Raw genomic sequence first — 23,467 nt, forward strand, 5'->3', positions numbered from 1 at the left:
GTTCATCTAGTAAAGTCCGTCCACAAGGCGGCCATCTTGAAAACGTTCCAGGGCAGTTATTTTTCAGTCCTACAAGGCCAGGCTAATATCTATTTGTAGAGTAAGAGACACCATTCCAGGATAAGAAACATGTATGTGAAACGTCTGTTAAATTCTGGCATTAATAATATGTGATATGTGGTTTTTGGCTGAGGTAACATGATAAAAACATCGTATTTCAGCTTGCACTGGCTACACAGCATGCTCGATTATCTGCAACTATGTCTAAACTCTTCGGTCCATGATGTTATCGCTTCTCTTTAATCTACCACAATCTGCAATCTATGCTGCTTTCTGCAAGTATTATCCCTTAGAAATATATATTTAATCCACCAATAAACCTTTGTGAAATGGGGCTGCTACAGTACAGTGCCATGAAAAAGTATTTGCACCCTTCCTGATTTCTTCACTTTTTCTATATTTGTCACACTTCACTGTGTCGGCTCTTTAAACTCAATTTAAGAAGACAACAAAGAAGAGTAAAAACAAAATATAATGCGTAACAATAGAATTGTTTATTATTTATTGAAAGTAAAATGGTATCCAACATCAACTGACCCTAACCCTGTGAAAAAGTAATCGCCCCCTTAGTTATACTGGGAATGAATCGGTCGATTAACCCGGGTTGATTGGGTTCTATTTAGACTAGATAAACAGAGGCTTGATTAATTCCAGCTCTTTTGAAGCAATATGAAGGTCAGAACATGTACAGAAAACATGGAACAGGGATGAAATTCCTCCAAACATGCATCGACGACTACAGGAAGTAGTCCTGCTTAGCATTCATGATTCCACCATTAAAAAGATACTGGGTGAAAATAGTTTTGGAGGAAGAGCTGTGAGAGGAAAACTACTTCTAATCAAGGCATATTAAAGGCATAAAGGCATATTCTACAAAAAAAAAACCTAGGATGACTCCTGTTCATCAAGACAACTGGGACTGATGAGTCAAAAATGGAACTTTTGGAAAAACTTGTTCCAGTTGGCGAAAAGCTAACACTTCATTTCACGATAAAAACATCATTGCAGCAGTCAGACATGGTGGTGGTAGTGTGACGTGGAGAACATGAAGAAATCCACCTCCATCCACTGCTTAAAACAATTCACATTAGGCTTTTAGAGTTGTACGTATAGTCAACGTCCTGACTTGAGCCCCGTTGAGATGCTGTGGCGGAACTTTAAAGTTCATGCTCGAAAACCTTCAAGTGTCACTGAAATAAAATAATTCCAGAAGCCAGAAGTCTTTGGTTGCAGTTGGTTCCAGAAGCCTATTAAATTTAGCCCTATTATTAAATTTAGGGGCAGTTACTTTATCACATAATTGATATATAAAGAATTTGGCAAGAAGATGTCAGTGTATTGATTATACAATCCAATATACCAATACTGGCTGATTGGATACTGCATATCGTTGCTGTCGGGCGGAAACCTCGTATGTCCAAATTTGGTCAATTTCATATTTTTTCACATATCGATGCTATTGGTCAGTCCCCACGTGGGTCTGTTATTTTTACAAGTTATTAACCAATCTAAAGTCTTGAAAATAGCTTGATGACATCTCATAACATTGATAAAAATCTCTTAACTCCATTGGACACTTCAACTGTCCACCTCTTCCTCACTCCGCGGGAGAGCTTCGCGGCATATTTCTCCTCAAGAAGAGTCGCAACGAATCAACACGTCTTCTGAGGTAAATGTCTTCAAAACACTGGGCTCAAAGAAAAAAAATCTTGACCCCCGCTAGTTCTGGTGCTCGTCTGAGGACAGGAATTTAGCGCAAAGACAATCCATTGCAAAGCGGACTAAACCCTGTGCACTGCAGATAAGGTACGGCGTTTTTTTAATTTCCTGAAAAATAACGGTTTTGGAGATACGAGGATTCTGCCCGACAGTGACGATATAATACTTCCTGCATGTACACTGAGCCTTTCAGCCAAAACAGAGTGACTCCAGATTTACAAATCAGCACAAAATCTATCGACATTAGGGTCATGTAAGATATCAGGGTCTATTGGCCAGGGATGTATTCATCCAAACATTCTTTCACAATAACCAATGCTTCCACACCAAATATAGAGAAAGACGATGACTCAGCAGAAATCTAGCAGAACCGAAACAAACCCAGGATCTGAGCCGAACCTGGCTCTTCAACCGAATCGAACTTAATAAGCCGTATTGCTGCCTTTTGCTTCTACATCCGGCCGTTAGGGATTAATAGACCGAAACCAACCACAAACTTTCATCCATCTCTGTCTTTGAAGCACACTCGGCCTTGATGGAGCGTGAACCCATTCGCTTTCGCTGTAGGTGAAGCATGAAATAAACGAAAATCTCTGACGGAAGATGATAGGATTATTTTCAGCTGTTCTAATTCTGTAGCTTTTTTGGCGAATGTATTTTTTTTAAGTTGTGTGTTTAACCGAGGTCAAGAGTGCGTGCAGTTTTCCTCAGTAACTCTGAGATATTTCCTCAGGGCTCAGAAGAAAACTGCGTCAGTGTCCTTGACCATTCGCACGTCTTCACCAAAAAGCCCTGATAAACCATCCCTCCGCTCCACGCTGCTCCAGCCACTGTCACAGAGAGTAAGACACACACACACACACACACACACACACGGTTTTAAAGTACACAGCTCTGGAAAGATCATTAAGAACGACAGTAACAGATGTACAGAAACCTGATACACTTTTTTAGCAAGATGAATACATATCATAACATTTAATTGACAGAGAAAATCTCTCACTCTCTCTCTCTCTCTCTCTCTCTCTCTCTCTCTCTCTCAGGTTCAGAGTCCTGTCTCCTCACAGTATTCTGCTGATGGACTTCACTCAGCTCCACCTACCTTCACCAAGGTAAATACAAAAAAACAAAAAAGTGATGTTGTCTTGTTTTCTTGCTCCTCCACCTCACCCACCATCTGTCCCTTCATCTCTCTTTCCCGTCATATGTCCTTCATTGAGCATTACCACAACACAGAGCAAATATGTTCTTGAGTACATTTATACAGACACACACACACACACACACACACTTCATGGTAAGGGTAATCCCAGGACCTTCTTTTAAAACTCATATAACAAATATAAGCTGCATTAAAGGCACATGCAGTGCATGAAAGTCACAGATTCTCCGCTTACGAGAAGAGTACTGTACTTCAAACACGTAATGAAAAACTTACAAGGAATCAAATGTTTCATGATGTTGTTCTTTTAAATTCAGTAATGAAAATGTCAATCTGCCATATATTGAATAAGGAAGAGAAACAATTCTATAAAAATATCAAAGTTCATTGCTATGAAATCAGAGCTCCTCAGCTGGTTTTGTGTGTGTGTGTGTGTGTGTGTGTGTGTGTGTGGTTTATAGTGGACATGTAAAATATTAACTACTTAAAAAACCAAAAGATTTAACATTGACCTCCTCTAAATTTCTAAACTGTGTGTGTGTGTGTGTGTGTTTCTCTCATTCCATCTTCTTTACCCCTCTCTTTCTCTGTGTAGTTGTTGCAGGATGCTCAGGCGTGTGAGGGGCAGCTGGTGGTTTTGGAGTGCAGGGTAAAAGGAAGCCCACCGCTCCAGGTCCAGTGGTTCCGGCAAGGCCACGAGATCCAGGACTCTCCTGATTTCCGCATCCTTCAAAAAAGTAGGAGCACATCAGCAACAACGTACAGAAGGCACTGATGTCAGCTGTCTGATAGTCACGGTTAATGATGTCACAAAACATCTGGGAATAAATGACACAGTTCTGGTTAAAGGAAGTGATGATGAGAGTGTTGTTTAGTTTTAACTGATATAGAATTTTCTGTGGAACTGCCAGCTCATAGAATGTAATGTTTTTTCTAGGTGTATTAGTGAAGCGATACACACCCAGCAATTCTAAGAAAGCAGGAAACATTATTTGCTAATACACTAAACATAATGATTACACCTGTGTAGAAATTCTACGCCAGTTATAAAAACTACAAAACCAAATAAACAGTAAAAATCCTATCAATGCGCTAAACATGAAACAGACACAGCTACTAGTGACATATGTCTGTCTTTTCTCCACTCTCGTGTCCTTTCCAGAGCCGAGATCTACAGCAGAGCCTGGTGAGTGTCGCTCTTGCCCTGACACGCAAAACAACACAAACACATGGCACACACATTTATCAGCCTCCCGTCTGTCACAGTTTAGTCAGCGTGTTAGCACACCACCACTCTGCACAGTATTACACGCCTCCTGGGCCTGCGCGTGACGCAACACGATATCATCGCTAACGAAGTACGTTTTAAGTCAGAGATCAGACGTAGGTGGAAACGATTACAAATAAAAACAGACTTCCAGTGCAGTCAAAAGGTGTATAAGGGTGTGAGACATCCTCTGTGCATCACGCCTTGTATGCTTGTCACTCACACACTGTCGGTGGACTTTGTGTACTGATTAAGTCCAAACAGGATTGAGCTCCACTTTAACGGTGAATCACACGGAATTGTGTCTGAAAATTGCCACACCTGTCTGTGTGCCTGTCATGATTACTTTCACCTGGATTTGAAAGACATCCGTTCAAGTCACAAGCTATTCATCCATCCCTCCATCCATATTCTGTAGTGTTTATCCTACACAGAGTCACAAGGAACATGGAGTCTATCCCAGAGGACTGGAGACACACACTGGACGGGGTACCAACCCATCACAGTGCACAATCCCACACAGTCACGTACTATGGACACTTTATTTATGACAATCAGCCTCCAACGTTTATCTTTGAATTGTTGGAGGAAACTCTGTAGGAAGAGGATGAGACAGAAATCAAACCCCCATCCCTGGAGGTGTGAGACAAACCTGCCATCTGTTAAGACACCGTGCCACCCATTCACCAGATATTCATCATATCCTCTTGATTAGTTCTCTAACGTTGTCGTCACTGCATTCCAGCTGGAAACAATTTCGTTTTTGACCTGCATTTTTTCTCTGACATGCCCCATCTTTGGAGTAACTGTATCTTGGGAAGTCGTGGACTAATGGTTAGAGAGTTTGACTCCTAACCCTAAGGTTGTGGGTTCGAGTCTCGGGCCGGCAATACCATGACTGAGTTGCCCTTGAGCAAGGCACCGAACCCCCCAAATGCTCCCCGGGTGTGTGTTCACGGTGTGTGTGTGTTCACTGCTCTGTGTGTGTGCACTTTGGATGGGTTAAATGCGGAGAATGCGGGTCACCGTACTTAGCCGTATGTCACGTCACATCTCATTTTGCTGTGACAAATAAACCTATAAATCTTGAATTCAAGCTACCAAGCAGAAATAAATCAATAGATACCTCCATGTTATATCTTATGACTGTATAATCAGTGTTATACCGTAGATACTGTGTACTCTTAGATCTCACAGTAGGTATAGTGGGCAATACCTATGTCCTTGAGTTAACGAGTGCTGTCTTTGTTTCATGAGATTAGACACAACCTCTAGTCAAATGCAACATCATAAATTATAGCCACTTATAATCAAACTGTAATCAGTGTGTAACGAGTGGCTCTTATGATCGACCCGACAGAGGAGATCTGCACTCTGGTGATCGCAGAGGTTTTCCCTGAAGACGGAGGCCAGTTCTGCTGTTTGGCTACAAACCAGTTTGGCTCCATCAGCTGCAGCGCTCAGCTCACCGTCATACCAGGTGTGTTTTACCTGCACACCTCACAGCAAAAATAATAATAGTAATAATTATTAATTATTACTATACACAGCAATAATAGAGCAATAATATCTTCAGTCTAGTCAAAGCTGTCTTTTATTACTTATTAGAATATTACAATTAACCAAATATTTGATTATTAAAAGATTATTAATCCTAGTTCTAAGCAGATTTAACCCTTTTTAAGCTTTAGATAGATAGATAGATAGATAGATAGATAGATAGATAGATAGATAGATAGATAGATAGATAGATAGATAGATAGATAGAACTTTATTGTCATTGCACAGCAACGAAATGCAGTTTGGCATCTACCAGAAGTGCAAAATGTAGCAGTAAATATATAGCATATTTACAGCAGGTGGTATATATGAAAGCAAATACAGTAAATAAATATTACAGAATTGCAGAAATGGTTCTAAGGCTATGGCATTGAAGAGGAGTGTGCAGAGTGAAAGGTTATGAGATTACAAGATTATGGCATTTAAGGAGTGGGCAAGCTGAATAAACAACAATATATAAATATATATATCTATATACATACATATATATATATATATATATATATATATATATATATATATATACACACACACACACACGTTATATACACATAGATGAATGTGAAATGTTGGGCAGAATGTACAGTAATGATATGAAGATAAAAAAATAGTGCAGATGTAATGAGTAAAAAAAAAAAGATAAACTATGTAATATGTACATGTATTGCACAGAGGTTATATACTGTACAGTGTTTTGTTTTTGTGTTTGTTTTGTAGTGATCTAGCGGTGTAGTGTAGAGTTCAGTAGTGTGATGGTGGATGGAAAAAAGCTGTCCCTGAACCTGCTATATATATATATATATATATATATATATATAAATGTGTGTGTGTGTGTGTTTAAAACTAGCAAAATAATCTGCAATTAAAGAAGGAAAATTGTTGATACACACTACAGATCTTACACCATGTGGTCATTTGTAAAGATTCATAACCTGAAGTAATGAATCAAACTTTGCCTGCTTTATTATTATTATTCTTTTTTTTTTTAAAGACGCTTTTTTCCCCTTAAATCATCGACGTATTAAGTCCTAAACGTCATGATGGAGGTATTTATACTGCCGCATTAGTCAGAACTAATAAAGTAAGTGTTATGGGAAATATTTAGGCAAACATAGCTCGACTGTTATGACTGTAAGTGATGAATGTGCAGCTCTGCAACAGGCGTTGCTTAATATGTTTCTGGTGAAGAAGAAAAAAAAAGGTTTACGCAAGAAAACAGATAGATTTGAGTTATGAATTAATACACTTGCGTATTGTGAGAACGCTGAGTGAATTTGTGTACCCGTACAAGAGGAAGCTGATCTTAGCGTAACTCACACATGGCAAGGAAGAAGTGTTTACTTCTGAGTTTGGATCAGGATCGCTATTTATAATGCAATCAGAGAAGAGGTCTGACCCAAATAAACAAGGATCGCGTGGATTCGTAAAGGCTTAGATGTACTTTAAACAAACATTCTGTATAAGTTCCCTTTGGGTTCAGTTATATTTTCTATATTCTCAAACTTGTATAATTATTACTTTATTATATAGTGTATTATCACTGTGCTCTGAGGAGTTTATTTCATATTCAGCTATTATAATATTACATTATCATATTACATTATAATACATTTATAGCATTTGGCAGATGCACTTATACAGAGCGACTCACAACAGAACAATTGAGGGTTAAGTCCTTTCTCAGGTGTGGTAGCTTGGTGGAACTGGGATTCAAACTTGTGAGCTCCTGATCACTAACCTTAACCACTGACCTACCACATATTTACCACATATTTGGCTACAACTATTTATGTTTGCCATCTTTATTGAATATTTAATAATGGTACAGTTTATAAAAAAGAATCTTTGATAGATATATGGTTTTACTGTGCCACTAATATCACTGATACATGGTATATAGTTCACAAGCTACCATCATATAAACGATGAAACCCAATATTATGAAAAATCAAAGAAATTCTACTCATATTTTTGTCTATCATTAATATAGTGTCAGAAGACTCGCCCAGAAATGGCGTACCCAGAGACGACAGCGTCTTCGAGGACAATCGCTCGTTCCCGCCCCCTCCCCCGCCCAATGAAATAAGTCTCCTAGAGGTCCCGCCCAAAACTCCGCCCAGCGCTGAGGCCTTCCAGATAAACGAGCTAGACATTTGGCCTAGTGTCCAGGCAGCTCCAGATGTTAAACACCAATCGAATGGAGCTTTTTCCAGCAGCAATACCCCAAGCCCCCAGTCAGCAGTGAGCATGAAGGAGAGTCCATCCCCTACTGAAGAAGCTGCACTGTCTCCATCACCATCGCCAGCTAAAGAAGGACCCCCGGTTCCCATCAAACCCAAACCCAGACTGTGAGTAACACATCGATCTCTTGCATGCCATCAGCATGATATACATGTAAATTCGGTGGCTGATTACACACAAGCACTGCAAACACGTGTGGCATCAATCACAGACCTCAAGGACCAGGGATAGTTCAGGGGCAGCTGTAGGTGATGATGCTTTACCTTTTATTTTGGTTTTATTTCTACATCAAACCCGTTTGCACATCGTGGTAATTTTAAATAGATTCATTTATGTTTAAATCTGAATTAAACTGCAATTATTTGACGGTACTCTAATGACTCTAGTTTCCGCAGTCCACTTCATCATGCCGCTGTAGTTGAAAGTGCGTGTTTAGTATAAAGTATAAAGAGTATAAAGATTTTTATATGTAATAAATTTAAAGAGAGACGGTAAAGTCTTAATCGTTAAAACACTGTACATGGTATCAATGGCAACAAAAATGAGACTTTTTTGAGAGAAACCATATAATCTGTGTAAATGGATCCGAAGTGAAAAAAAAAAAGATTCAGCAGAGAGAAGCAGAATACAGTACACAGAAGGGAGAGAAGAGTAACAGCTCTAGGTGTACGGACCCTGAGGGAAAGCCTACTGAGAAGCTTCTTAAGTATGTTTTGATCATAGAGATTATTTCATTCATCTAGTATGAAAAGTCATGACATGACACAACGTTCGAGTACGTAGTGCTCTGAAGGCTTGAATTATGTGTTGAGTTATTTTGGTTGCAGAATTTGGAGCATAAATTCTCTTCCTAATGTTTTTTTTTTTAGTTGAATGGGAGCGTTGCTGTTGTGTTCTGCTGCAGCTCCTGACTGTTACTTTCACTAGAGTTTAGAGCAGACAAAGAACCGCAGAGTTAATAAAAGCTGAAACTGATACAGCATTGACGTTGTGCTTTTTGTTGGACTGTGTTGAGTGTCATGACCGTTGAGCGTTTGTGTGTGTGTTTGTGTGTGTTTGTGTGTGTGGGTGTGTGTTTGAGTTTGTGTGTGTGTGTTTGTGAGTGTTTGTGTGTGTGTGTGTGTGTTTGAGTGTGTGTTTGTGTGTGTGTGTGTGTGTGTGTGTTTGTGTGTGTTTGAGTGTATTTTTGTGTGTGTGTGTGTTTGAGTGTGTGTTTGTATGTGTGTGTTTGTGTGTGTGTGTGTGTGTTTGTGTGTGTGTGTGTGTGTGTGTTTGTGTGGTATAAGAACAAGCATATTGGGGGTTTATGTGTGTGGGTGTCTTTGTGTGTGTGTGTGTGTGTTTGTGTGTGTGTGTGTGTGTGTGTTTGTGTGTGTGTGTGTGTGTGTTTGTGTGGTATAAGAACAAGCATATTGGGGGTTTATGTGTGTGGGTGTCTTTGTGTGTGTGTTTGTGTGTGTGTGTGTGTGTTTGTGTGGTATAAGAACAAGCATATTGGGAGTTTGTGTGTGTGTGTCTTTGTGTGTGTGTTTGTGTGTGTGTGTCTTTGTGTGTGTGTGTCTTTGTGTGTGTGTGTGTGTCTTTGTGTGTGTGTGTCTTTGTGTGTGTGGGTGTTTGTGTGTGTGTTTGTGTGTGTGTGTCTTTGTGTGTGTGTGTCTTTGTGTGTGTGTGTGTGTGTCTTTGTGTGTGTGTGTGTCTTTGTGTGTGTGCGTGTTTGTGTGTGTGTTTGTGTGTGTTTGTGTGTGTGTTTGTGTGTGTGTGTGTGTTTGTGTGTGTGTGTGTGTGTTTGTGTGGTATAAGAACAAGCATATTGGGGGTTTGTGTGTGTTTGTGTGTGTGTGTTTGTGTGTGTGTGTTTGTGTGTGTGTGTGTGTTTGTGTGTGTGTGTTTGTGTTTGTGTTTGTGTGTGTGTGTGTGTGTGTGTGTGTTTGTGTGGTATAAGAACAAGCATATTGGGGGTTTGTGTGTGTTTTAAATAGGGCCGCTCTGTTCTTCACCTTTCTGTTTCACATCTGATGGATTTCATTTTAGGGCCAGGATGAAATATGAAGGAATGTGTTTGTGTGTATATGTGGTCATGTTCAAATACCGCTCTCTCAAACACACTGAGCACTCTATGTCTTTAGACTATTCACTGCGTACATTTAATCTAGTACCTGAAATTGTGTGAGGAGGAAACTAAGATTTTGTACATAAACATATCGGCTTCTGTCCCTTTCGGAGCGTGCGGCAAACATTGAGTCGCTCATAAACACATTTAGTCTTGGATTTATTAGGTTCTAATGAAGTGTAGGGTTTTTACTAGTATACCTATATGTTCTGAAAAATTAGCATTATGGAAAACAACAAAAATGAACCAAATATTTATCATATTAGTGCATTCTGGCAGCATGAGACTCCAGTCACAGCTCTAGAGTTGCTGATGAACTGTAGCATGGCTTTGGTTTGGCCTGCAGATCTGAATATGAAGTCAGTTTCTTGTACATGGAGATGAACTTCCTGTCTGCTTTTTGTCACCAAACTTCGTCTTAATCTTTCACTCAATTCTGTGCTTCCAGACTGAATGATGTAGCCGATGACGACTCAAACGAAAGGTAGTATGACTAGGAATTCGGATCGCCCTGGATGCACAGAGTGTGTGTGTATGTATAGGTGTGTGTGCGTACATACACGTGTAATGGGCATGTGATAGGTGATGTGAATGTAAAAGACTCATTGTTTCTGATCGGGGCACAGAGCCAGCTTGAATGGCTCACTGGTTGGCAAAGTTGTGTCCTTGCTTGAATGGCAAGACTGCTGTAAAAAGCTGCTTCCTCGACAGATTTTCCACAATAACATTACCGTCTGTCTGCCAGACACAACAGGATGTCCCACCAAGAGCCTAACACCTTTTGCAAGCACCCTACCTAGCCTACCCCTGTCTCTGCCCTGTAATCTGCCTGTAAAAACAGAAATCCTATAACCACATAATTACCAAGGGGCCTTTGCTGCATGCCATGTTCATATGGTGGTGGCTTATCAGCCCTGTTCTGTGTGGCCTCACGGCTCCATCACCCTGGCAACGTTCTCACTGGTACTTTGACCGCTGGCCTTTAGATTCCATGTTACGACTTATTTCTCCCTGCAGCGTGAGCATCATCTCAGTGTAAATGATGTTTTAATGTTTACTTGCAGTTGCAAAGTTTCCTGAAGTACAAGGTTTCGTTCACTGACTTAAATAATTACCTTAATTGTGTAGCGCAACTAGAAGATGAACGGAAAGTATGAGTGTGTCGTTTGGTTGCCGTGCTGTTGATAAACCATGAACACACAACCCTCCCTCCGGAGCATCTCTTGCTTGGGTAGAGGACGAGGCCGAAGTGTTTGTTGTCGTGTCGCGATAGCTTTGATGCTCTGTACTCAATCCAGCTGGCCTGTGGACTTACCACAGTGACTGTAATACACAATACGTTGTGTATTGTTCCAACTTCCTCTGGCCTCATTTGACCCCTGTTTTACATTTTTAATAGACTTATGCGATCCACGTGATATGGCTGTTACAAAAGGTCTATTTTATAATAATATTATCACCAGCTATCACTAGTGTAAAGGTTCGTGTTCATTGTGTAAATGAATCGTTTTAACAAGTCCTTCATTTTTATTTAGTCAGTTTACACATGATTCTGTAATGCTGTAACAGAAAGATTCAGATCAGATCTTTCTAACCGCTTGTTAGTTTTAGGAGTCTGATTCATGTTCTATGGTCGATTGTGTTCATGTTTGATTCCTGACGCAGATGCAGGAAACGTTTCTGTAATTTGACAAAGAGCCAATAGGTAATAACTACCACCCAACATCCTTCAGCACAGGAAAGAGGCAGGAGGAGAGGACAGGAGGGACATAGAGATACAGCAGGGGGATGAATGAAAGTGTTCGGCAGGCCTGGATTTAAGTTGTTTTTTTAACGCTTAAGACAGGAAAAATGGAACCGTGAGGAAATGTTAAACTGATAAGCTGCATAAATACCTCACAATGTTTGAGTTATGGGGTTAAGTTTATCGTTATGAAAAGTTTATTACTCTGTGTGTGTGTGTGTGTGTGTGTGTGTGTGTGTGTGTGTGATTTATGAGCTGAATGAATTTTAAACATTGCAGGGTTTTACTGGAACATGCCCCACTGAGTGTGAAACCTATACCGAACTGCACCGATAACACCTGGAGCTTGTAAAGATGTGTGTGTGTGTGTGTGTGTGTGTGTGTGTGTGTGTGTTTGTAGATAGACAGAAAGGTTGGTGTTTCGGGGCTGTCCATTTGCAGATGTGTGACTTGAGGCTATATATGCTCTTTCATTTGTTAACTGGTGTGCGTGAGTGTGCATGTGTGTGATGAATGAAGTGTAAGCTGTGGCTGGTGTCTGATATCTGCTTTCTCAGGTTGATAAATGTGTTTGCTGCCTTGGTGAGACATTTCACAGGACCCCTTTGAATTAGATTCTGATTGTAACATATCGGTTTTGTGTGCGCGTGTGTCCGTGTGTGTGTAACAGATGCACTGATTTCCATACCCAGAGTCTCGTCACCTACAGTACACTTAGCTCCTCTTTTATCACTCAAATAGATTTGGGATAAGAAATGGACTCTGGAGTCCTGAGTGTACAGTGAAATGAAATGAAGCGTGCTGAATCTTGTCGAGTCGAAGACTACAAGACTACAGGCATGCAGGTAGATCCTAAGGTCAGAGGTCATTGTTCGCTATGCCTAGGGCTAGAGATAAAATCATGACTAAGCAGAGAGGAGGATCCGGACCACACACCTGAATTACATTTACATTTACATTTACAGCATGTGACAGACGCCCTTATCCAGAGCGACGTACATAAGTGCTTAAATCTCTAACATTGAATACATTAATGCTGGCTCACTAAGTTACATACTTAAGATACCATGAGTTTAAAACATTTGTTCAAAGGTACAATGAAAAAGTGTCAAAGGTGTGTTTTTGTTTGTTTTTTTAATGCAAAAGATAAGGAAAGAAGTGCTAGTTGAAGTGTTTCCTGAATAAGTGGGTCTTCAACCGCCGCTTGAAAATATCCAGTGACTCAGCTGTCCGGACCTCTAGGGGAAGTTCGTTCCACCACTTTGGTGTCAGAACAGAGAAGAGTCTTGTAGTATACTTACCTCTTACCCTGAGAGATGGTGGGACCAGTCGAGCAGTGCTGGTAGATCTGAGGGTGCGGGGTGCAGTGTGAGGAGTGATGAGGGCTTTGAGGTAAGAGGGAACTGGTCCATTTTTGGCTTTGTAGGCCAGCATCAGTGTTTTGAATCTGATGCGTGCAGCTACCGGAAGCCAGTGGAGGGATCGCAGCAGCGGGGTGGTGTGAGAACTTTGGCAGGATGAAAACAAGCCGTGCAGCTGCATTTTGGATCATTTGCAGAGGACGAATTGCGTTCATAGGTAGACCTGCCAGCAGTGCGTTGCAGTAATCCAGTCTAGAAATGACAAGAGACTGAACAAGTACCTGAGCAGACTGTGTGGACAAAAATGGCCGAATCTTTCTAATGTTGTAGAGAAGGAACCGACATGAGCGAGTCACATTAGCAACATGAGAGGAAAAGGACAGTTGATTGTCCATGATTACCCCAAGGTTGGGAGCTGTGGCTGAAGCGGAGATCAGATCGTTGTGCAGGGATATAGCAAGAATTACTGCAACATTTGACATTGAATTCGTCTCGTTCATTCCATGGATTATCAATAGAAGGTTAAGGTAGAGATATTTTCATGATGTCATTATTGTCATTAAAACTGGACCTGAAGCTTGAAGGTACTGTAACAGCGGGACTTGCTGGCTGCATTGCTCTCATCCCGATCAGATTAAAAGAGCCCGGTCTTCACAAAATCATTCTCTTCACTGTAGGGCTGTTGCTAAAGAGACCAAAGACAACTGCAGTAAACTGCTTTCTCCTTACTCTCTGGCATTTCTAATTTATTTAGAAATTTCTAATTAGCCAACGTCTATGAAGATCCCGGTATAGTTATACTGTCTATTTTATCCAGCTTTCTTTCTGCAAATTCAGACATTACAGAAACTTTACTACTAGTGTGGTGAAGTTTGCTGGCTTTTATGGTTATACAAAGGTTTATTTAGATCTAAACTAATCAAAACTACAGCTTACGATACGGTCACTGTGCTTCTGGTGTTCTAGTGAGGTCACATATTGGTCACATTTCTATTAAAAGAAGGCTCAGCATCTCAGTACGGTGTCTCTGTTTGGTCAGACACGTGGCAGAGATGCGGTCAGTTTTAAGACGGTTAGACACAGAGCCGAGCTGAAGTTGGACGACTTTGTGCCGAGTGACAGGGTTTATGATTAAAGGCTTTGTTTCCAAGCTTGACATTTTACAAAGCTTATATCAATGGTAGAGTAAAGATCGTAATCATATAATTGTACGCCAAACTTCTTAGCTCGGAATGCAGTGACGACCCATTTCTCTTCCCAGTTGTTACCTGTCTGTTCCCACCCACCAGCCTGCTCTCTCCAGCTCTCTTTTTTTCAGCTTTTTTCAGATTAACATGAGATGTGAAACCAACCGACCACATATTTCATCACAGGGTGGCATGACACACTCAGAGGAAAATGCTACTTACCTCCTTCTGCATACATAAACTCATAGATGCCTATGAAGTAGTTGGGTAGTTTTGCTGTGATTGACTCTATCTCTATATGTATAGCTATAGCATCGTCAGGATGCTAACCTTTTTACACATCACACACTCATTTATAGCATAAATATACAGTATCTCGCAGAAGTTAGTACACCCCTTACATTTTTGTAAATATTTTATTATAGCTTTTCATGTGACAACACTGTAGAAATGACACTTTACTACAATGTGAGTGTACAGCTTTGTATAACAGTGTAAATTCGCTGCCCTCTCAAAATAACTCAACAAACAGCCATTAACGTCTAAACCGCTGGCTACAAAAGTGAGTACACCCCTAAGTTAAAATTGTTGCTATAAGGAGATTGTCAAGGCACTGAAACTGAGCTGCAGAATGGTGGCCAAGACCATACAGTGGTTTAACAGGACAGGTTCCACTCAGAACAGGCCTCGTCATGGTCAACCAAAGAAGTTGTGCACACGTGGTCCGCGTCATATCCAGAGGTTGTGTTTGGGGAAATAGATGTATGAATGCTGCCAGCATTGCTGCAGAGGTTAAAGGGGTGGGGGGTCAGCCTGTCAGTGCTCAGACCATACGCTGTATACTGCATCAAATTGGTCTGCATGGCTGTCGTCCCATATGGAAGCCTCTTCTAAAGATGATGCACAAGAAAGCCCGCAAACAGTTTGGTGAAGACAAGCAGACTAAGGACATGGATTACTAGAACCATGTCCTGTGGTCTGATGAGACCAAGATAAACTTATTTGGTTCAGATTGTGTCAAGCGTGTGTGGAGGCAACCAGGTGAGGAGTACAAAGACAAGTGTGTCTTGTCTACAGTCAAGCATGGTGGTGGGATTGTCATGGTCTGGGGCTGCATGAGTGCTGCCGGCACTGGGGAGCAAAAGTTCATTGAGGGATCTATGAATACCAACATGTACTGTGACATACTGAAGCAGAGCATGATCCCATCCCTTTTTAGACTGTGCTGCAGGGCAGTATTCCAACATGATAACGACCACAAACACGCAGGATAACACCCAAACATAAAGGTGATGGACTGACCAAGCATGTCTCCAGACCTAAACCCTATTGAGCATCTGTGGGGCATCCTCAAAGGGAAGGTGGAGGAGCACAAGGTCTCTAACATCCACCAGCTCCGTGATGTCGTCATGGAGGAGTGGAAGAGGACTCCAGTGGCAACCTGTGACACTCTGGTGACCTCCATGCACAAGAGGGTTAAGTTAGTGCTGGAAAATAATGGTGGCCACACAAAATATTGACACTTTGGGCCTAATGTGGAGATTTTCACTTGTGCCCAGCGGTTTAGACATTAATGGCTGTGTGTTGAGTTATTTTGAGGGGACAGCAAATTTACACTGTTATACAAGATTTACACTCACTACATTATATTGTAGAAAAGTGTCATTTCTTCAGTGTTGAAGTCACATGAAAAGTTATAATAAAATATTTACAAAAATGTGAGGGGTGTACTAACTTCTGTGAGATACTGTATATCAACTGAACAAATCTAGGCAGTGTCAGATCTGAGTTAATACTGATCCATTGTGTCAGAGATTCTATACCAGTGGACTTTTGGGGCACAAGTTCGGGGACACCCTAGATGGGGTACTAACCCATCACCGGGCACAATCACATACATACAATTCAGACAATTTGGAAATGCCAATCAGCCATGTCTTTGGACTGGGGGAGTTAACCAGAGTACCCGGTAGAACCTCCTGCAGAAAGGGGAGAACACGCAAACTCCAAACACACACGGAGGAGACGGGGATGAAACCCCAAGCCACACACAATAACCGTGTGCTTTGTTCCTCCTGTCCTTAAATTGCTTGAATGGAAATTTAAAAAAATAAATAGTATGAATCAACTCAATGCTTCGTATAACTGTTATACAAACTGATCTAATCAGGCTGTTTTTGGAGAAAAAAAAGAATGAAGCATCATTTCTGGTCAGCGTACAGAAAACATGCAAGCATTTAGCATTAAGTCAGTGTTACCATTAATAGCAGGAAAGCTCTATGGCTTATGGTTGATGTAAAGCTCCAGCCTTTAGCCAGGCTTAGACACATACCTCATTTGTGACTCAGCACTGTTCACCTCAGCAGCAGGGTTCACTTTATGAGGTGTAGCTTGTAAAGCAGTTAATGTCGTATTAACAATCACTTTCTTGTAGAGGCGTTGCGTGTGGTTGAAGACTACAAATCGGTTGAGGAAAAAATGTGTGTTACAGAGGAAAATGTGGACAACAGCTAACAGGAGATTGTTTTAATGAGTTTTATATAAGACTCTATTAGTCCTATGGACTTTATTACATAGATAAGTGATGACATTTAGTGTTAAATCACTAGTTTGTGCCAACTTCTGTTTCGGTAAAATGTGACTTCATGGTTTTTGAAATATTTACCATATGTAGAATTAATTCTGCTAGAATTGCTTATTTTAGTTCATTCACGTCTACTATACAAAGAAAGTATTATTCGGTTAATACAAAGACAAAATCCAATCCAATATCACAGACACATGTAAACTGTAACAGAACCCTTGCAGCTTGGGATGCAGAAGGAAAGAATAACAGCCTTTATTGCCGGAGACAAGGTGTAATAAATCCGAGGAAGTGTTTCCCAGAACATATCGTCGCTGTCAGGCGGAATCCTCGTATCTCCAAAACCGTTATTTTTCAGGAAATTAAAAAAACGCCGTACCTTATCTGCAGTGCACAGGGTTTAGTCCGCGTTGCAGTGGATTGTCTTGCGCTAAATTCCTGTCCTCAGACGAGCACCAGAACTAGCGGGGGTCAAGATTTTTTTTTCTTTGAGCCCAGTGTTTTGAAGACATTTACCTCAGAAGACGTGTTGATTCGTTGCGACTCTTCTTGAGGAGAAATATGCCGTGAAGCTCTCCCGCGGAGTGAGGAAGAGGTGGACAGTTGAAGTGTCCAATGGAGTTATGAGATTTGCGCTCAAGCTATTTTCAAGACTTTAGATTGGTTAATAACTTGTAAAAATAACAGACTCACGTGGGGACTGACCAATAGCATCGATATGTGAAAAAATATGAAATTGAAAAAATTTGGACATACGAGGTTTCCGCCCGACGGCGACGATATGCTGCATTTGTCTAGAGGTCATATTCCCAGCCTCATAATCCCTGACCTTCCAACAGCAAGAACCAAAGAAACACCAGTGTGGGAAACTTATACAGAGATTTGTGTTAACGAGCTCCTTTAATTTCAGCAAGAGACACCAAATAATCAAACCAGGGCTTGTTACCTTGTTTGGATGTTTAGATTGTATTCACATTACACATATACTGATCAGTATGTACTGTATCAAAGGTTAAGCAGTAGGTCCTAAATGAAATGCAGTACGTTCTGAACCGAATGCAGTAGGTATTGAAGCAAATGCATGTGGCACTGAATTGATTGCAGTAAGTTCTGAATTGAATGCAGTAGATACTGAATCAAATGTTGTAAATCCTGAATCGACCAATGTAGGTACTGAATCAAATGCAATAGTTACTGATTCCAGTGCATTAATTTCTGAATCCAATGCATTCGGTTCTGAATTGAATGCTGTATGTACTGATTCAAATGCATCAGGACCTGAATCAAATGATATAGGTATTGAATCAATTCCAGTAGGTCCTGAATCAAATGATGTAGGTACTGAATCAAATGCTATAGTTAGTAAATCTAGTGCATTCGTTTTTGAATCCAGTGCAGTCATTTCTGAATCCAGTGCTTTCGGTTCTCAATCGAATGCCGTAGGTACTGAATCTAATGCACTTGGTTCTGAATTGAATGCTGTAGGTACTGAGTCGAACACTGTAGGTACTGAGTCGAATGCTGTAGGTACTGAATCAAATGCAATAGATACTGAATACAGTGAATCCAGTTCTGAATTGAATACAGTAGGTACTGGACCAAATGCATTGGGTTCTGAGTTGATGCAGTAGGACCTGAATCGAATGCACTATATTCTGAATCTAATGCATTAAGTATTGATTCATCAAATGCAGTAGGTACTGAGTGAAATTCATTAGGTACTGAAGCAAACGCATTAGGTATTGAATTGAATGCATATTGTACTGTCACAATACACAATTTCACCACCCAAATGAGCCAGGGGAAGATTAAAAAAAAAAAAAAAGCATCATTGAATGACAGTTCAGCCTTTAGGGCAGATCATAATGCGTTGTATCCGTTCCAAACAGGACAGGAAACTTTACTTATGTGACATAACTACAGTTACGTCATTGTTCTGTGAACAGAAACAGGTCAGTACATTATTACTAGTAGATTTTGTCATGCAGTAATCTACATTGGAAATGACATCTTAGGATAAGGTTTCAAATGTTGGTTCTCAGTCATTGGTGTTCAGGTATATCTGTGAGCTGTGTTCAGTGCACTCTAATGTAATGTATTTTAATTGAACTTTATAATGGACTAATGTACATATAATATGGGAGTAGAGGTAGTGTGAAGTGCTAACTCCATATAACAAAGCCTGCATCTAGATAACACTGTGTACATAGGTTGTGTCATGGGCAGGGTTCTGAACAAACCTGGCTGAACTTATATATGCACAAGTGTGTCATGAAGCATTTGTACATATCTTGGTTTGTTAGTGAACTATTAGTGCCATGATGGCAGTTTTTTCAACAATTCAGCAAAGCTCTTAGAACAATTTAACAAAACAGTTTCATAATGTGTAACTATATGGTGAAAAGTGCACGGAGACCTGAGCATCCATCTCATCTAAGGTTTATTCCCCCTGTGTTTACTGTTATAATGCGCTCCGGTCTTATGTGAAGTCTTAACACTAGATGTTGGAGTGCGTCTGTGGGAATTAGTGATCATTCAGCTATAAGAGCATTAGTGAGATCAGACACTGATGTTGGAGTGTGTGTCTGTGGGGATTAGTGATCATTCAGCTACAAGAGCATTAGTGAGATCAGACACTGATGTTGGAGTGTGTGTCTGTGGGGATTAGTGATCATTCAGCTACAAGAGCATTAGTGAGATCAGACACTGATGTTGGAGTGTGTGTGGGGGGATTAGTGATCATTCAGCTACAAGAGCATTAGTGAGATCAGACACTGATGTTGGTGTGTGTCTGTGGGAATTAGTGATCATTCAGCTATAAGAGCATTAGTGAGATCAGACACTGATGTTGGAGTGTGTGTGGGGATTAGTGATCATTCAGCTACAAGAGCATTAGTGAGATCAGACACTGATGTTGGAGTGTGTGTGTGTGGGGGGGTTAGTGATCATTCAGCTACAAGAGCATTAGTGAGATCAGACACTGATGTTGGAGTGTGTGTGTGGGGATTAGTGATCATTCAGCTACAAGAGCATTAGTGAGATCAGACACTGATGATGTAACAGTGAGGAGGTCTGGGGTTCAGTCGGTGTTCCAGTTCATCACAAAGGTGTTCAGTGGGGTTGAGACAGAGTCAGGGCTCTGTGAAGGATACTCGAGTTCTTCCACTCCAACCTTAACACACCATGTCTTCGTGAAGCTCTGTGCTTTGTGCACAGGGACATTGTCACTCTGAAACAGTGGTTTAGTTCCAGTGAAGAAAATCAAACGGGGACATTCAAAACAATCGTGTGCTTAAAAACCTTGTGGTTATCAGGTTGATGAAGAACACATATGGGTGTGATGGTCACAGGTGCACATACTGTTGACCATATAGTGTATATTTTGTCGACTTACACATTGACAAGATCGAAAGGAGAAATGAGGTAACAGCATTTTAAGGGCTTGCTGTGTGTATACAGAGGAAAGAATGTGTGAGGAGAGAGAGAGAGAGATTAAAGGAAAACAATAAGGAGCTCTAACTCATAAACTCATCAGGATCATTCTCGTGAATTTGCTATGAACTGAAGTTAGAGAGAAACACAAACTTGAAAACGAAGTTGCAAAAGCAAAAATGTTGATTGTATGTTAGCAGAGAGAGTGGGTGAGAAAAAGAAAAAAAAAAGAAAGAAGAGAAAGAGAACAAGACTGAGAGTGGAAAGATATGTGATGTTTAAATGAGACAGGGCTCAGCGGGACACTTGGAACCTGACAGGATGGAAACACAAAGACTGTCCTGATCCTCTGTTTGAGAATCTAAAAGCCTCCAGTCCACTGAGAGCCACATGATATGTGGGACTGAGGTCACACACACACACACACACACACACACACACACACACGGAATCTCTTACACACACAGCTCAGGGAATCACATTGTTTCCGGGTGAAGTCAATCAGTGACTTAGAGAAGGTACTTGGCAGGTCTTGTGTTTTAGTAACGTGTGTGTCACAAGGTCATGCGTGTGAGTTCCTTCAAAACATGTCTTAAATCTTTGGTGTAAATTAATAAGACGACATTTTGCCGACAGACCCCTGAGAGTTGAAAATAATAGTGACTCAGTTAAAACATAGCAGGAGATTAATGTATGATTAAAACATTATAGTAATAAAAGACAATCCATGTATCGAGTCCTGCTGCTCTTCACACAGTAAACATGACATGACATGACACAGCAGTGAATGTTCACCTGCCAGGCTTCTTTCTCTCCAGGCATTAAAAGGTGACACACACACACACACACACACACACACTGTGTGAGTAAGAGAGAGAGAGAGAGTGTGTGTGTGAGAGAGAGACAGAGTGCGAGTGTGTGTGTGTGTGAGAGAGAGTGAGATAGTGTGAGTGAGTGTGTGTGGGTTGTGTGTGTGAGAGAGCAGGGTTCACCTTATTTAATATTAAATAAATGTGAAAGCTTTTTTTAATATTTTTTTTAGTTTTAGATTAACTTCATATTTACTGGGTTTGTGTGTGTGTGAGAGAGAGAGAGAGAGAGAGAGAGTGCGAGAGTGTGTGTGTGAGAGAGAGATAGAGAGAGTGTGTGTGTGAGAGAGAGAGAGAGAGAGAGAGAGTGCGAGAGTGTGTGTGTGAGAGAGAGATAGAGAGAGTGTGTGAGAGTGTGAGAGACAGAGATAGAGTGTGTGTGTGAGTGTGTGTGTGTGTGTGAGAGAGAGTGTGTGTGAGTGTGTGAGAGAAAGAGTGTGTGTGTGTGTGTGTGAGTGTGAATGTGTGTGTGTGAGAGAGAGAGATAGAGTGTGTGTGTGTGTGTGTGTGAGAGAGAGAGAGTGTGTGTGTGTGTGTGTGTGTGTGAGTGTGTGAGAGAGAGTGTGTGTGTGTGAGTGTGAATGTGTGTGTGTAAGAGAGAGAGATAGAGTGTGTGTGCGTGTGTGTGAGAGAGAGTGTGTGTGTGTGTGTGAGAGAGAGAGTGTGTGTGTGTGAGAGAGAGAGAGTGTGTGTGAGTGTGTGTGTGAGAGACAGAGATAGAGTGTGTGTGTGTGTGTGTGAGAGAGAGAGAGAGAGAGAGAGAGATAGTGTGAGTGTGTGTGTGTGAGCGTGTGGGGGGGGTGAGAGAGTGAGTGAGTGGGTGTGTGTGTGTGTGTGAGAGAGAGAGAGAGAGAGAGAGAGAGTATGTGTGTGAGTGTGTGTGTGTGTGTGAGAGAGAGAGAGAGAGAGAGAGAGAGAGAGAGAGAGAGAGAACTTTTATTATGAAACAGGGACTTTTACATTGGCGCGCGGCTGAGTGAGAGTGCAGGCAGCATCGCTATGAGTCAGTCACGCGCAAAGCGGCCAGAGGGAGCGCGAGACCGACTTCAGCGTCACCCAGGCGCGCGCACATATAAAGCACCACTAACCTGTAGCGTCTCTGACAGACACGCTCACATACATATACACACACACACACACACACACTCACATACATACATACATATACACACACACACACGCTCACATACATATACACACACACACACACACACACACACACAATTCCGCTTTTACTGCTGAGGAGCTACAGGAGTGAAGCGCGCGCGCCGGGAAGAAGTAAAGGTACAAACTTTAACTTTCTTTGCAGCTTGTCAGAGATGTAGAAAGAACACAAAGTTTTTTGTTAACTTTTGTTATTAAAGTTATTAAATAAATGTCAGTTGTCTTTTGGTAAATGTCATGTCGTCCTCCTGCAGTTTAAACGTTACAATCATTACTTTTTGACTGTTCAGATTTTTATTTATTTATTTGTTTGTTTATTTATTTGTTTGTTTGTTTGTTTGTTTGTTTATTCATTTGTTTATTGGTTTTGGGGCGATGTAATTAGAGGCTCTGTCTTACCACAGTGCACGTTACTGGGACAGAAAGCAGGAGAATAAAGCAGTAGATATTGTGTACATACTGTGTGCACTGTAGGTAGCGTAATGTATAGACCTGCTGTAGAGAGAGAGAGAGAGAGAGAGAGAGAGAGAGAGAGAGAGAGAGAGAATGATACAGAGAGAGAGAGAGAGAGAGAATGATACAGAGAGAGAGAGAGAGAGAGAATGATACAGAGAGAGAGAGAGAGAGAGAGAATGATACAGAGAGAGGGAGAGAGAGAATGATACAGAGAGAGAGAGAGGGAGAGAGAATGATACAGAGAGAGAAAGAGAATGATAGAGAGAGAGAGAGAATGATACAGAGAGAGAGAGAGAGAGAGAATGATACAGAGAGAGAGAAAGAATGATACAGAGAGAGAGAGAGAGAGAGAGAGAGAGAATGATACAGAGAGAGAGAGAGAGAATGATACAGAGAGAGAGAGAAAGAGAATGATACAGAGAGAGAAAGAGAATGATAGAGAGAGAGAGAGAGAGAGAGAGAGAGAATGATACAGAGAGAGAAAGAGAATGATACAGAGAGAGAAAGAGAATGATAGAGAGAGAGAGAGAGAGAGAGAGAGAGAGAGAGAG

General features: G+C 41.0%; 1 protein-coding gene across 5 annotated transcripts in view; it reads left to right on the forward strand.

Moving 5' to 3' along the window:
• Positions 1 to 23,467, forward strand: part of palld (palladin, cytoskeletal associated protein) — a 94,608-nt gene that overhangs the window by 43,950 nt on the left and 27,191 nt on the right. For 3 of the 5 annotated variants that reach the window (XM_060866822.1, XM_060866824.1, XM_060866825.1), the window contains exons 4-9: positions 2,513 to 2,621; positions 2,823 to 2,891; positions 3,537 to 3,678; positions 4,104 to 4,127; positions 5,569 to 5,688; positions 7,759 to 8,116. In XM_060866822.1, the coding sequence (XP_060722805.1) occupies positions 2,513 to 2,621; positions 2,823 to 2,891; positions 3,537 to 3,678; positions 4,104 to 4,127; positions 5,569 to 5,688; positions 7,759 to 8,116 (822 nt within the window). Of the gene's footprint in view, positions 1 to 2,512; positions 2,622 to 2,822; positions 2,892 to 3,536; positions 3,679 to 4,103; positions 4,128 to 5,568; positions 5,689 to 7,758; positions 8,117 to 22,315; positions 22,581 to 23,467 lie in introns of those variants that run through there. The other 2 variants (XM_060866827.1, XM_060866826.1) reach the window with 1 other exon arrangement.

The sequence above is a fragment of the Tachysurus vachellii genome, chromosome 3 (assembly GCF_030014155.1).
Source record: "Tachysurus vachellii isolate PV-2020 chromosome 3, HZAU_Pvac_v1, whole genome shotgun sequence".
Classification (NCBI taxonomy): domain Eukaryota; kingdom Metazoa; phylum Chordata; class Actinopteri; order Siluriformes; family Bagridae; genus Tachysurus; species Tachysurus vachellii.